Genomic DNA, 15,976 nt, shown 5'->3' on the forward strand with positions numbered 1-15,976 from the left:
TGTTCTAAGGAATTAATTGTAAGTATTCATAATTGTTTATTACAGAGGACACTTTATTTTAGGTTAAAAATTGAAGTAAAACATAATCCAGCATTTGAAGATGTCAGCTTTAGTTTGAATCAGAATGAGTTTTTATAAATATGATCTGTCTTTTTCTATCCACATCTGATTCACACCACCCTAAGTTCAGAATTGTTCATAATTTTTATGCTTTCAAAGTAGTTGAAGAGGAATCAGCAAAACAATATATTCAAATATGGTTGTTAAGTGGAAAGTGTCAGAATAAATAAAGGCAACAGTAGTATACCACTGTACAAAACTCGTAAATCTATGGACAAAAAACAAAATTGGGGTAACAAACTAAAACTGAGGGAAACGCATTGAATATAAGAGGAGAACAACGACACAACATTAAAATGTAACACACACAGAAATGGACTGAGCATTAGACAAAATCTGATGAGAATAACAAATATAACATCAAAACCAAATACATGAATTTGGGATAGAAAACTTATTATAAGAGTAATTTCTTTTTAATGATGTTTTTAGCTCACCTGGCCCAAAGGTCTATGTGAGCTTATGCCATCACTTGGCGTCCGTCGTCTGTCGTCTTAAACTATTTCAAGAATCTTCTCCTCTGAAACTACTAGGCCAAATACTTCCAAACTTTAACTGAATGATCCTTAGGGTATCTAGTTTATAAATTATATCCGAAGTTTGATCTATCAACAAACATGGTCGCCATTGCTAAAAATAGAACATAGGGGTCAAATGCAGTTTTTGGCTTATATCTCAAAAAACGAAAGCATTTAGAGCAAATCTGACATGGGGGTAAAAATGTTCATTAGGTCAAGATCTATCAGCCCTGAAATTTTCAGATGAATCAAACAACCCATTGTTGGGTTGCTGCCACTTAATTGGTAATTTTAAGGAAATTTTGCAGTTTTTGGTCATCATCTTGAATATTATTATAGATAAAGATAAACTGTAAACAGCATAACTGATCAGCAAAGTAAGATCTACAAATAATTTATATGACCAAAATTGTCAATTGACCCCTTAAGGAGTTATTGTCCTTTAATGACTTTTTTCACAATTTGTTCACCATGTTGACTTACTTTAAAAAATCTTCTCCTTTGAAACTGCTGTATCAATTTCAGCCAATTTTTGGCTAAATGAGTTTCAGAGTATCTAGTATAAATTTTATATTTTATTTCCTTGTATGTCAAGAAACATAGCTCCTATGGCTAAAATCGAACATAGGAGAAAATGATTTTTTTTTTTGCTTTTGAAGAAAATAGGACGATTCAAAGAAGATTTAAATAAATTGAAAAGCCAAAATAATCATTGATGAGAGATTTAACCATAAAAATTAAGGTGAGCGTTTCAGGCTCCTGACAGCCTTTTGTTTGTTCAGTATAAGTGTTCTGCATCTAATCTATAAAATTATTATACAAAGTTTAATATTTCAAATTACAAAATTGATCAGCAAGACACGATCTGCAATAAGGTCAAAATAATAAGCAGACTCATTTAGGATTATTTACTCTTTTGCATGTTGCCTATTAGTATTATCTTTAAAAAAAATGTAAGATATAGATAGACAGCAAAAATGATCAGAAATACCAGAATCACAAATGAGTTGAGTACACTCTTAATTTAATGATTGGAATGAAATGACGATTTTTTTTTTAACCCTTTTTTGTGTTTTGGGTAAAAGCTAAAGATAGAAAAACTAGTAGCAGAAAAAGTTATCAGCAACATTAGATAAAAAAAAAGACCTATTTTGTCATGAATACTATTTTAGTCTGCAATGTTTGTGAATGTGCATGGTTAAGTTGCAATAGACCTAGGTGAGGGACGCAGACTTTAGAGACTAAACTTAAGAAATCATTGTCAGAGAATCAGGAAATTCATTTGGCATGGACTAACATGTAATTTGTGAATAATTGAAAGAGGATTAGGTGAAGCATTACATGCGATGTTTATGAAGAATCAATATTTTTTACCTCTTATCAGGTTCTTGTACAAAGTTGAGTTCTAATTAGTTCAGTTTCTCAGTTACTCAGTTTTTTGAGATAATTAGAAGCAAGACAACTGTATTTGTTTATAGAATGATTGTAAGATCTTCAAATCTGTCTGACCAGGTTCGTTGTACTTTGGTTTTCATTCATGGACAGAAAATCACTTGTTCTGTAAAGCCTCAGTGTGGCAATGGTTTGATTTCAACAAATAAAGGCAGCAGTAATATACGGCTGTTCAAAAGTCCTAGATCGGTTGAGAGGAAACAAATCCAGGTTTCCTAATAATATTAGTTAAGATAAAACTTTTTCAATGTTAGGAAGAACTAGAGAATTGTCAAAAAGGTGAAAGAAGGGATAGAAAGTAATCTGTATTCTATGGTATTATTTTCATTTTGTAGTCCTATTTGAATTGCAAAAAAGATTTTCATCTTTATATAAGATTGAGACACGTCACTCGCGTTAACCAGTCCTTATGTTATTGCTTTAAATTAACAAACCAGTGCCTTTCTTTTTAATAGGATGTTAAGCATGTTAAGATAAAAAAAAAATGTCCCACATGCTTCTCGGTTACATTGTCTATAAGTATGCTTCTTTAAAATATTAAATACGACCATAACTGAAGATAAAAAAATAAAAATGAAAGATGATTCCGGCTGGTATCATCAGCTATGTATTTTTTTGAATTGTTCATTCATATAAAAAGAAGATGTGGTATGATTGCGAATGAGACAACTGTCCACAAGAGACCAAAATGATACAGACATTAACAACTACAGATCACTGTACGGCCTTCAACAATGAGCAAAGCCCATACCCGTTAGTCAGCTATAATAGTCCCCAATATAACAATGTAAAACAATTCAAACGAGAAAACTAACAGCCTTATTAAAATTAAAAAAATGAACGAAAAACAAATATGTAACACATAAACTAAGGAAAACCACTGAATTACAGGCTCCTGACTTGGGACATCACATACATAAATAAAGTGGCGGGGTTAAACATGTTAGCGGGATCCCTAACCTGGGACAGGGGTATAACAGTACAACATAAAAATGAAATATTATAATTAGTTGAAAAAGGCTTCACTCATCAGATGGACAACAATATATATCTTTAATATTTGTTTCTTTTGTTTGATAGGAAGATGATGACGAGTTAATTAAAAATTACAATGTTCACACACATGAAAGTATACTTATAAAATGTCATGTTGCACAACATTGTTGAAAATCGTAAGTGACTTGAAGCAGTTTACTTTTATTTATTTTCTTTTGAAAAATATTACTTCGAACTATAATAAATATTTTTTTTTAACAAATGCTACTACAATGAAAAACGCTTAACATAAATCATCTTTAAATAAGGGATATATTCAAAACTATTTTTTATACATAAAAAGTAAAAAGAAAAAAACTTCCTGTTGAATTATCATCTCTAATTTAATTGCCAATGAGGAGCGTCTGAGAACTTCGATAAAAAGTATTTCTGTTTTCTTATTTCTAGATGAATTGTTGTGTATTGTCATCATATTTTTCTTTTTTTTTGCCGTTTTTCTGTGTCTCCAACTCATTAATCAAATATAAACTAACAATGTGATGCCCCCCCTCCCCCCCAAAAAAAACACCAAAAAGACAAATAATAGTACACAAGACATAACATAGATAACTAAAGATTAAGCAACACGAACCCCACCAAAAATTGGGGGTGCATGTGCACTACACACCATTGTTTTGCACGAAACGTAAGTATCTCTCGTTCTTTTTTCAATCATTGAATGATAGTCATAAACGTCCTTATATAAGAACAATAATCAAAGACATCAGGCTTATATTCTTTACGCCAGACAAAACGCCCATGAATAAAAATCACTAAAAGGCCAATAGCAGGACATTGTTCTCCTTAATTTTGTTCACATGTTATTTTCATTGGATTAGAACATTTCTTTGCAGTTATATTTGTCAGGTAATATAAAATTGACAATAGAAATTGGGAATGTTTCAAGGAGTCAACAACCCGACATATCAGCAGAAAACATCCGAAGTCCACAAAAAGCATATTTTCAAATCCATTTCTAAATGACATATGCTTGATTAAAATAGATAAATTCGTATTTTAGAATAATGAAGGAATACGTATCAATATGATTACTGACGCATTAAGGCTACTAAATGAACACATGAACGATACTCATTAGTGACTAACTTTATATGGATTATTGTGAATGTATGTATCTATAATAATACACACGCTGGGTAGATACTATTGCCAATATATGTTTCCCTTAAAATTAGCACTGTCATGTCCAGTAGTCAACACTTATTATTACTCATATGGTCATAAATATGATGGAACTGTTTACACAACTTTGAAACTTTCGAAATAATACAGATATTCTACCCCAGGAACAGATTCCCTAAGTTTAATCGCGAGTTATGACTTTCGAACAGAGGTATACTACTGATGCTGCCTTTATTTCTTATTCCCCATTTCCATTCTCAAGTTTACATAAGCTGTATTTAGTATTATACCTTTGGAAGCCTCAATGTTTATGCTTTCGTACTTTATTGGACTTTTTGTTTTAACTTGAGTTGAGTAGCCATGTATCTATGAAGAGGTTATTTTCATACGTAGCAAGTCTTTTTCTTCCAATATTTCAAAGTGACGGATTAATTAAATGGAAGAAAATACATTTCATATTCAACATGTTCAAGAAAAACTTTTATTCATTATTTCCGTATAATTAAAAAGGATAATATATAACCTTGAGTTTGGGTTTTGCTCAGCTTTCATAACGTCAATAGCTTAATTAAAAATAAATCATTATCCTTTCGATACGAAAAATGACAGAAGATTAAACAATTTCAATATAAAAGCATCAGCCAAAAATAAAACAAAATTGTCTCAGATTTCCAATTCCCAATTTGAAAGGCGGGGGAAATATGTATTATTGCTAAATTTTCTTCTATCTTTTTTACATTGTTTTTTCCATTAGATTTGTTAAGAAGTATCCGGTCCGAACGAGGAAGAAACAGAACATGAATTCAACTGGGATTTATTTATTTGCAATTCACTATATCGCGTTCACTTCAAGGTAATTCATGCTATGCTGTTCTTTATGTTGAATATAGCTTCTGGATTAGATATAACAACAAAATATACATGAAGAAAAGATAGTAAAATGAATAAAATTCAAGCATTTTAGTATATCAAACAATCACAAATATGTATGGTTGTATAATGACTTTAAAAAAAAAACTGAACATGTTTATATGCAACATTACAACCATAAATAGACACTTATTAAAATATATCAATCAATTCATAAAAACCGGCAATGAGTTTAATCTTATTCAAGCATTTTGGTGTAAATTTCCTAGTCTTCTAGTTAAAAGCATACGTGTCACAATAACTTGTTCACTTGTTTTACTTCATTTCGTTTAAAAAGAACATGACTTTGTTGTTGTCTTTCCAATCCTGTACTGCAATTTACTTGAGATCACCCGCAGATTTTGGCTTAGTCTTCAGTTTTCTCTGAACATTGTGTCTTGTGTACTATTTTTTGTCTATTTGTCATTTATTTTTTAGCCATGGCGTTATCAGTTCATTTTCGATCTATGAGTTTGACTGTCCCTCTGATATCTTTAACACTTCATTTACCTATCATAAAACATTCGAAATATGCTATAATTTTTTTGTATTTTGTTTGCATGTATACATATAAATTCTATTCTAACAAGAGTATTCAATTTCTTTACTTTACATGCAAGTACGTGTAGCGGGCAGGGGCTTGAAATGCTTCGACCCAAGAGTTTTTACTCAAATATTATGAGTAGTTTGTAAATAACAACGTCAGTATGACAAGATATGAGCTGGTCAGTATAATATAGGCTTTGTTAAAAGTCACATAAATTAGTTTCTATATTTTATTCATCTCAAGAATCATATATTTTCATTTAAATTCCAGATAAACAACAATTTTGACTAGTAATATATTTAAAATTATAGACTTAAATGATATGACAAGAATCTATTCAGTATAATAACTGTAGTAATTTATCTCTAAACTCAAGAGATATTTATGAACTTATCTCTACACTCAAGAGATATTTATTAACTTATCTCTACACTCAAGAGATAATATGTTGGTGTGACAGAAAAATACATAAAAAGGCTGAGTCCTGCTATCTTAATAAGAAAATAAATTACCCTAAGAGAAAATACTAATTTCTAGTAAATTTAGTCAGAAGACCTCTTTCTAACTATTTTTGTAAAAGTTGTAACTGAGACCTCACCAGTTACATAAAAAAAAATGTTTATTATTATTAGTTATATTTCAGAGCCTTTCCTGAATAACTAATAATGAAATACAGTTTATACCATTCATAAACTGTTTTATTTATTATAATTTCCAGACCTTTAGGACCTATTTAATTCTATTTATTACAAAAAGACAAACGTTAACAATAAACATGAACTTCAATGAACAATTTCAATAATCCTAACTTTAAAAGATAAACTAGAAATAAAACTTTGCCGCTAAAATGAAATATTCCTTTTTAAACTTTGAAAACGCTAACTTTACTATTTTCCTTTACAAATTTACCTTTTAAAAAATAAAGTTTCTAAGAAAAAATAACCATTTTGACTGAAATAAATTACGACCAAATAAAATACTAACTGTAATAACCAAAAGTTTTAGCAGAACTGACGTCCAAGCGTCGAAATTACGTCAATGTTGGATTGTTGGATCGCGCGCTTGCCGTCCAACGAAATATTGAAATTCTATAATGAATTACAAAAATCACAATAATATACAATTTAAGTACGCTTTATATAATAAACATTTTATGCATGGTACTAAACAAATTTCTATGGTAACTAAAATACAACAATATATACAGCGCCACCGTAAGTCACAATACGTAAACAACACTGCGAAAAGTTTGAGTGTCACCGGCGGATAAAAATGTGAAATATCAAGGAAAATGAACATTAACATCAACAAAACATTGAAGACGTTGATTACAAATACTAAAAGGAATTACAAGAAGTATGTGAAAACAGTTGCCAACACGTAAAAATAGTGTTTTTATTGAACAATCGTCCCAAGTGACACATGGGTTCTACTGCGCATGTCAGAACATTTCATTCATAAAATTCAAGCACAGGTGCGTGGAATTTACTACGATTTACTACGGTTTCTACAATTGGATCTTCACAAAATTACAAGACATACAGTTGGATAATTCAGTGGCTTATTACTATGAACTGGTAAATTATATCATGAACTTCAATCAGTTTATCAAATATACAAATGACAATAATTCAATAAAACTCATAATATTGTAATTGTTCTTACTATACTTATTAAATGTTAATTAAAACTTATTTGCTTCAGTTATCATATGTTCCAGACTACAAGCATTACAGGTATTATAATGCAAGTTATTTCACACAGTTACTGTTTCTAACATAATAACTTTCATAAAAATACAGAATATTAAACAGTATGCTTTATTAATACCAATTTAAAACATACATCAAAAATATCATACATGTCTATAACACGTCACAATAAAATACATGTACCTTAGTCTTTGTACTCTACATTTTGTTCATCTGCCAATAACAAGATGAGGTAAAGTCTTGGTCTCTGATGTTCCAATTAAAACGTGTAAATTTATAAAAGTACTCATAAATTGTCAATATGAGAATTGTTTCCTGAAATAAATCAGTAGGTGATCAAATCGCACTTTTTAAAAATCGCTTTTGGTTAACTAAAAAAAATCATCGATGTCGAAGCAGCCAGAAAATAATCGACACTTCTGGAAAATTACAGCAATCACAATGGAAAATACGAAGAATACTATGTAAACAAGTTCAAGGTCAAATGAGTACTATATAAACAAATCTGTTAACAAGCGTGTGCTAGTTTAAATTTTTACTTCCTTGTTTATTATCAAGGTAAGTTTGAATAACATTGAATATATCTAAAATTAAAAAAAAAATGCAATTTTTACTTTAAGATAACGTTTAAACGTTTTTATGTCTAAATATGTTTTGGGAATGCAACATACATATCATGCATTTATCATGTATATATGTCATATATCTATTGTAAGAATATACTACACTATCATGAGTAAATAACATTGTAAAAATCTATTATTAATAAAAATCAATATATTTAAAACCATAAAACCTGAACCCAAATTGAACTATACATTACGTCAACAATCACGTAATCATTTATATACTCAAACTAAATCAGTAAATATGAACTACATCATTATATCATTAAAATAAAACACTGTAACATTTGACTGAATACGATGGCCATCATGCTGGCAATGTTTTATGGTTATATTCATAAATTAACTGTTTACAAAATTTATAAAATTTTTGAAATACTAAGGCTTTTCTACATCAGGCATAGAATACTTTTGCTGGATTTGGCAAAACTTTTAGTAATTTGTGGTCCTCAATGCTCTTAAACTATGTACTTTATTTGGTCTTTTAAACTTTTTTGGATTCGAGCGTCACTGATGAGTTTTTTGTAGACGAAACGCGCGTCAGGCGTATATAAAAAATGTTAGTCCTGGTATCTATGATGAGTTTATTTACAACCACTGGGTCGATGCCAGTGGATATTTATTTCCCCGAGGGTATCACCAGCCCAGTAGTCAACACTTTTTGTGCTGACATGAATTATCATTGATATGGTTATATTCATAAATTAACGGTTTACCAAATTTAGGAGTTTTGAAATGCTAAGACTTTTCTGCATCAGGCATAGAATACTTTAGCTGAATTTAGCAAACACTTTTCGTAATTTTAATCGTAAATGTTCTTCAACTTCGTACTTTATTTGGTCTTTTAAATTTTTTTGGATTCGAGCGTCACTGATGAGTCTTTTGTAGACGAAACCAAAAAAATAGTCCTGGTATCTATGATGAGTTTATTTGTATGAATACAACCCCGTCAAATAAGCTGGTGTTATATATTTGACACAGGCACTTGTTTCAGAATTTTTTCCCCCCTATATACCTTATTATAACACATGTTATGATAAGGTATATAGGAATTTTTTTTCTCAGACAAGTGCCTGTGATATTTGATATATTATAATATACCGAGGGGTGTCAGGGTTGATCAAATGAAAGACCGAAGGTAGGGAGGTCTTTCTTTGGACAATACTGACACCCGAGGTGTGTTTTACCACATGAAAAACCTTAGAATATGCATTACTAGTATTTGATTTATATACCGTACAAGAAATATGATTTTCAACAAAGATTTGCAAAATAGCATTCTATTTTACGAATTAAATTTTGAAGTTTGCAATTTTATCAAGAAAAATAATGACCTCACATAGATCATTATTTTATGTCTTGAAGCATATTTCATTGAAACATTGTACCGTCCGGTTTGATTCTCTGAAAAATGACATATCGTTCTGGAAGAATATAGGAATCTAAAATAATAAAGCGTTACTGGTTTAATGGCAAATGTGTTGATTTTTGTGTACCATCTTAAGCTAGTTATTAAGGGTTTATATGTTTTACGATTATATACACTCTTATTGATTTTCAACTCAAGGCTCATTACAAACACAAGTTACTAAAAGCGAGGAGATATTACACGGATTTCATACGTTTTAAACAACTACTGTATAAGATATAAAGAAAGATAACTCTAACTTATAAATACTGCATAAAACCAGTTTTAGTTTTTCCGGAATAAACTGGCGACTCTGTATGATTTATATATAAATATATGCCGAAAAGAAATAAAATACTATTTATTTTGTATATGCATACAGTATACACGACAAAATAATTGCCTGCTTTATATAGGTTTGTATTTTTTAGAAGTAGAAAATCTTATTTGGATGGATATGGCAGTACCAATAAATAACGAAGAGCAAGAAGACAAGATCATTGAAAGGGACGTAATTCATCTAGACAACTCGAATATAGGGAATGGTCAGTTTACAAATGAGGAGAATTCAACAACATCAGCCACACGCAAAGATGACACAGAGAAAACTTTTATTAAACAGCAAATACTGAAAACCAACTTTGCAACAGCTGTTACAATACTTAGCTGTGTTATGGCTTGTATCAAAACATTTCAAAACGAATTCATGGACGCATCACAAAAATATGCGAAAAGTCATTTGGCGTGTTATAAAATGAGGACTAAACAAATGAAGCCTAGCATGGCAAAAGAGGTTATTTTTATTTCAAAAAGTAAAGCATGGTTGCAAAGATTTGTGAGAACATTACATTTCTACCCAAAAACGTTTTTGAATACGTATTTGTTGGAATCTGAGGAATATCATAAATTTGTGGATCAACAGAAAAATTCGGGTAATAAAAAGGAAGCTATGCAATTTGAGTGGTGTAGATTATCAAGTTTCGCATCGTACCCACAGACATGTCATTCAGTAATACGACTCGCAGGCGCTGGCTTTTACTATGACGGAAACGGAGACGAAGTTATCTGCTATTTTTGTGGCTTAACACATAAAAATTGGAAACCAATAGATGATCCAAAACTAATTCACAAGCAAAAGGCACCTAAATGTCCGTTTGTTATGAAGAATATAAGTGAAATTTCAAAGCAAGATGATGTGCCGACTTATTCTACATATGGTGGACATACATCATCGGGAGGTGCATGTGGAAACGCTGCAGATTCTGAAAATTTATCAGTGATCAGTGAGAAACAATATGAGTTTGTAAAAGAACAACATAGAAATGAATCAAGAGCTCATAATGAAAATACTTTCACAGTTGTAACGAATCGTGAAAATTCTGTTGCGGTTGACAGAAATCGTGAAAATACCGAATCGTCAATGCCGCAGGAAAGAGCAGAATACTTTTCTTCACAGACAAAGACGAACCAAACGCAAACCGTTCACTCTAGAAACAACACAACTGGTCTCATTCACATACCAGCGACAAATGTTGCTCAACAACTAACTTCAACACATGCAATTGAAAATACTGCGGGATCTTCGGCTTCAAATACGGCACCAATAAGCATCGGCATTTGTCTTGAAAAACCTAAATATCCTAAATTTGCTATAAAGACAACTCGCTTGTCATCATTTGATAACTGGCCTTCATACTTGACTCAAACGCCAGAAGAACTGATCAATGCAGGTTTCTTTTATACCGGTAAGTTTCTGTTGATTAATTTTATTAACCTATAAAAATGTAGCGGTTTTTCATCTAAAGATAAAGTTGTCAATAATGAAAATTACATAGAAAATAGGAAACATATTTTGAAAATCTTAACGTGAAACTTAAAAATAAAAAAAATTAAAATCAATATCTTTTTAAGACTATTTTCCAGGTTTTGAAGATTGAGACGGAAAGACTTCTTAATAATTCAGAAAAACGAGAGGTATGTATATATACGGTTTTATAAAGATTCCGCGTTGCCTTTCCGAGAACAAATATTTTCGTATTTAACATTATAGAAACAATTAATGAATTTTAAATCTTTATATTAAGGTATCGAGGATCATTGCAGATGCTTTTTCTGTGGAGGAGGTCTTAGAAGATGGGAAGAAGGAGACTTGCCTTGGACAGAACATGCTCGATGGTATCCCAAGTGTCCATTTGTTAACCAGTGCAGGGGAGAGAAGTTTATTGAGGCTGTTCGACAAGGGGAAAATCCAGAGATAACTAAAAATGTAAGTTCAAATCAAATAGTGGACACTTCAATTTATTACGCTATGACAAATAAGCTAATGTAATGTAGACAACACAATCTTATTTGTTTGCATATATTTTGCGTTTTTATCTTAAGTTAATTCCATCAATTGACGCTTGTTGTACTTAATATTTTAGGTGGCTGAAAAAGAACACAAGCATTCACCTAGTGGGTTAAATGGATACACAAATAATCCAGCAGTACAAACCATTCTTGACTTTGGGTACGAATGTGCAGTTGTAAAGACAGCCTATGCAAGATTAAAAGAATCCGGAATACATGGTATGTACATATTTATACTACTCACAATGACTTCTTTGTCATGCAGGTATCTACATAAAAAGATGTAGACATAATAGAATGTATACCTTAGGCTTCATATAGCAATGGTATTATTACATCGACAGAATACCAACACCGTTGAATTGGAATTAGTTTAACCGTGTTTACATTTGTTTTGTGTATCACTGATGAGTCTTTTGTAGGTACAACACGCGTCTTTTTTTTAACAAAGTGACCATCTTTGTGTTATGTAACTATTTATCAAAAAATTACAATGATTGCATAAGAAGACAACACATAGTGCATTGACAGTGTGATCATAGTTATATGAGTGAACAAATACAAGAAGACAATTGTCATAAATTTATGTTCTTTAATAGCTACTTGCCAATATGTGTAAACAAACTAAGCAAAATCTTGTTTTTACAGATGTTACGGCATCACTATTATTAGAGACCATTTGTGAAAAAGAAGAGAGTGACAATCAACGTGCCTCCTCTGATCAGATTATTGCAAGTCATAGCACAACACAAGAAAAACAAGCAGGCGATACAGAACATTTCATCAAAACACCAGAGACCATTGAGCAAATTGACACAACACTTGAATGTGAGTATATTTCTATTAATTGAAATAACAGGGATTCCCGCAAAACAAACATTTAAAACACAAGACAATAAAAATGAAAATTCATAGAAAAAATTGTGGCTAGACGCCATTTGATAAAAGTTTGTATACAACTATTTGCCCAGTTGTTAAATTTTTTTTGTTACACAGTCAAGACAAATAAATACTCCATAAATAATTTATTATTTTGTTATCAGCCATTTAAGACTGGGTAAAAAGATCTCACCCTTTTACATTTTGTTTTCGTTGATCATGTCTATTTTTAGGTGCAAGTAAGGACTAAAAAAGAATGAGTATGAACTGATTTATCTTTTTATTAGCATATCTCATTGTAAAGCTATACTTTCAGTATCTATCAGGAGTCTGGAAGAGGAGAACAGAAATTTAAAAGATCAACAAACCTGCAAGATTTGTTTAGACGAACCGGTGTCCATTGTTTTTCTCCCATGTGGTCACATGGCTGCATGCATTAACTGCGCTCCAGCATTGCGAAGATGTCCAATCTGTAGAGCTTTTATCAAAGGAACCGTAAAAGCTATAATGTGCTGAGATATTTCCAGAATACTTTACAATTGTCTGAATTGAAGAACGATTAGTAAAAGTATTATTTTCTTATTTAAATGTAGAAACGTCACGGTATTGTATGATACGTTCAACAATGAAGGCACATTTAAGATATAAGTTTAAACAATTGTTGTGAATAGCGAGAACTTTGAAAGAAATGTTATACATGTTTAAGAAGATATCAAGTACAAAATATTCTTTGAACTTAAATGAAGATATCAAATACAAAACATTCTTTGAACGAAAATGAAGATATCAAATACAAAATATTCTTTGAATTAGAATAAACATGTGTATTACTTACTGTGTGGTTACAACAGACTATACTATTTCATATTGCATATTGTTACTACCTTTTGTCATACATGTACTATTCTCATAATTGTATTATTATTCATACACTGTATATTAATATATAAATGTAATCATTAATCGTTCTCTTTTAGAACATCTAACATAAATGCGGTAATACAAAAATTGAAAGAATAGTGGTAAAACTGCTCTCGAACCATTAATGTTTATAACTTATTTAAATTTATCTCTGTTATATTTTTTATGTTAAGTTATTGTTAAAAGTTTAAAATTGATATAATGTTATTTATACTTAATAAAACCACTAGTGCTCAATTCCAAGTGTGCTCAATTCCAAGTTATTATAATATGTATATTTTTATGTTGTGCAACAGCAGAGATTGAATGCCAAATTTTAAAAGAATCTAATCCCGTACCCGGACGGAAAAAACATCATCTTTATTAGACCAATTAGATATCTTGTTTTATTTTCCCCCCTTTGCTTGTATTTTACTGAAAGAAGGTTGCCGTTTACAAGGACACGATTGCACCAACAATTCGTACATGTAATGTAAAAGTTTAAATTTATTCCTTCAAACTTAAATTCTACGGTCGCCCTTAGGTTCTGCTTGACCGTGGCACCATTGATTGCAAGTAATCGTCGACTTTTACTGACAATTTACGACATGACGGGTGCCATTAGTTGAACTGGGTCATCTTTCCCTTCCTGATGACCACAGGCACTTGTCTCAGAATTTTTCCCCCTATATACCTGTTATATAAAGATATACAGGAATTTTTTTTCTGAGACAAGTGCCTGTGCTGATTACTCCGGTTTTAATGAGGTTTATGTACGTTATTCAGTCTGAGTATTTGTTTGTAGACAGACATTGTTTGTCCATCTATCGTTTTTCGTTTTGGCCATATACATATATATTTTGGTGATAATTTAAAAGTATGCTGACATAGTATTTTCTTTATAAGTAAGATAACACATGTGTTGTTTCATCATGCGTTTCACTAGTGATACCCTTTGCCGATTTGTTTACACCTCTTAGTGAAGACAACTGTGTTGTATAGGCTTAAACTGTTTTATTATGCAGTATTCACATGACATGTCCTTCACTTCTTTATGAAAGTAACTTAAAATACCTATATCAGTGTTATCTGAATAAAGAAGTATGCAACATATTTATTGTTTATCTATTGATATGAATAAGCGGTGTACTTTAAATTATGGTTATTGAAATGTTAAAGTTTATTTCAAATCACGCTGTGAATAAAAATAAAAGATTTTAAAGGTCACCGTAGTACGGCCTTTAATAATGTGTGAAATCAACAACGCATACTCAGCTATAAAGGCACCGAAAGACAAACATATAACAAACTCAAACGAGAAAAATAACGGGTTGATGTATGTTCAAAATAATGAACTGGAAACAAATATGATATACAACAACTACCAAAACCACTGAGCAAACGGCTCCTGACATCGGATGGCACACATAGAAGATTGATCATGTGTCAAACCATATACAAGATACCCACACTTTTTACATTTGACATTCACTACTCTTTCATCCGTTCAAGTGACTTTCATGATACATCCTAGCATAGAAAACGGTTACCCAAAATGCGAATAAAGTTGAAATTGATGATCAAACGGTTGAATGATAGAACATCTTTTTAAAGAGATACATAATACTTCTTACCTTTTCCCGATCATTTCTTGTAATACTACTCAAGGGGCTATGCCTTGGTTCTAGGCGAATTATTTTTGATAATCATGAAAAATGTAATTCCAAAACAACTGCGTTCACCACGAGATACCTTCATTGGTATGGGTTTAATATTCACAATCACCGAAAAATAATTTTATTTGGTAAGCGAAACAAATAATATTGATCAACTTGTCCACTAAATAAAAGTAGTAATCATTTTATACGGATGACACAATTGTGAACAAATACAGTATGTTAGTTTACTGTTTTATTCTTCAAGCGGAGTAATCAAACATTATGAGCAGTTCAGCAACCAACTCTTATTAAAAATATTGAAATTTAAAATATGTCAAACTCTATTTTTTATAAAAAAAAAAAATCCCCCCGGTTTACTCCTCCTTTTTAGACTGGCAGATTACTGCAAAGTTTAACGTATTTGGAATGTTTGAAATGCAAAAAAAATTGTTTTGCTCCTTACAACCTTAGTTAAGGCAACAGAAGTATATATGTGTTCAAAATTTATTAAACAATTCAGTGAAAACAAAACCGAGTTACAAACTAAGACCGAGGAAAACACATCAACTACGAGAAGATAACAAAGGAACTCCAGGAGCACTGAAGTGCAACAAAAACAAACGTCAACATACATAGAAGCGAACTATTTGATAACTAAACGCGATTATTTTATACTATTTTGACAAACATGGGCTTTATGAATAGTAACTATGAAGGGAA

The 15,976-nt window shown here is 31.0% G+C and overlaps 1 protein-coding gene across 1 annotated transcript; it reads left to right on the forward strand.

Annotated features, from left to right (window-relative positions):
* Positions 1–7,905: 7,905 nt before the first annotated feature.
* On the forward strand, positions 7,906–14,711 carry LOC134700443 (baculoviral IAP repeat-containing protein 3-like). The gene is made up of 6 exons (XM_063561835.1): positions 7,906–7,994; positions 9,902–11,215; positions 11,555–11,736; positions 11,894–12,038; positions 12,468–12,647; positions 13,015–14,711. The coding sequence occupies exons 2-6, from the start codon at positions 9,922–9,924 to the stop codon at positions 13,212–13,214; spliced, it is 2,001 nt and encodes a 666-aa protein (XP_063417905.1). The 5' UTR covers positions 7,906–7,994; positions 9,902–9,921; the 3' UTR covers positions 13,215–14,711.
* The last annotated feature ends 1,265 nt before the right edge of the window (positions 14,712–15,976 follow it).

The sequence above is a fragment of the Mytilus trossulus genome, unplaced genomic scaffold (assembly GCF_036588685.1).
Source record: "Mytilus trossulus isolate FHL-02 unplaced genomic scaffold, PNRI_Mtr1.1.1.hap1 h1tg000138l__unscaffolded, whole genome shotgun sequence".
Lineage (NCBI taxonomy): Eukaryota > Metazoa > Mollusca > Bivalvia > Mytilida > Mytilidae > Mytilus > Mytilus trossulus.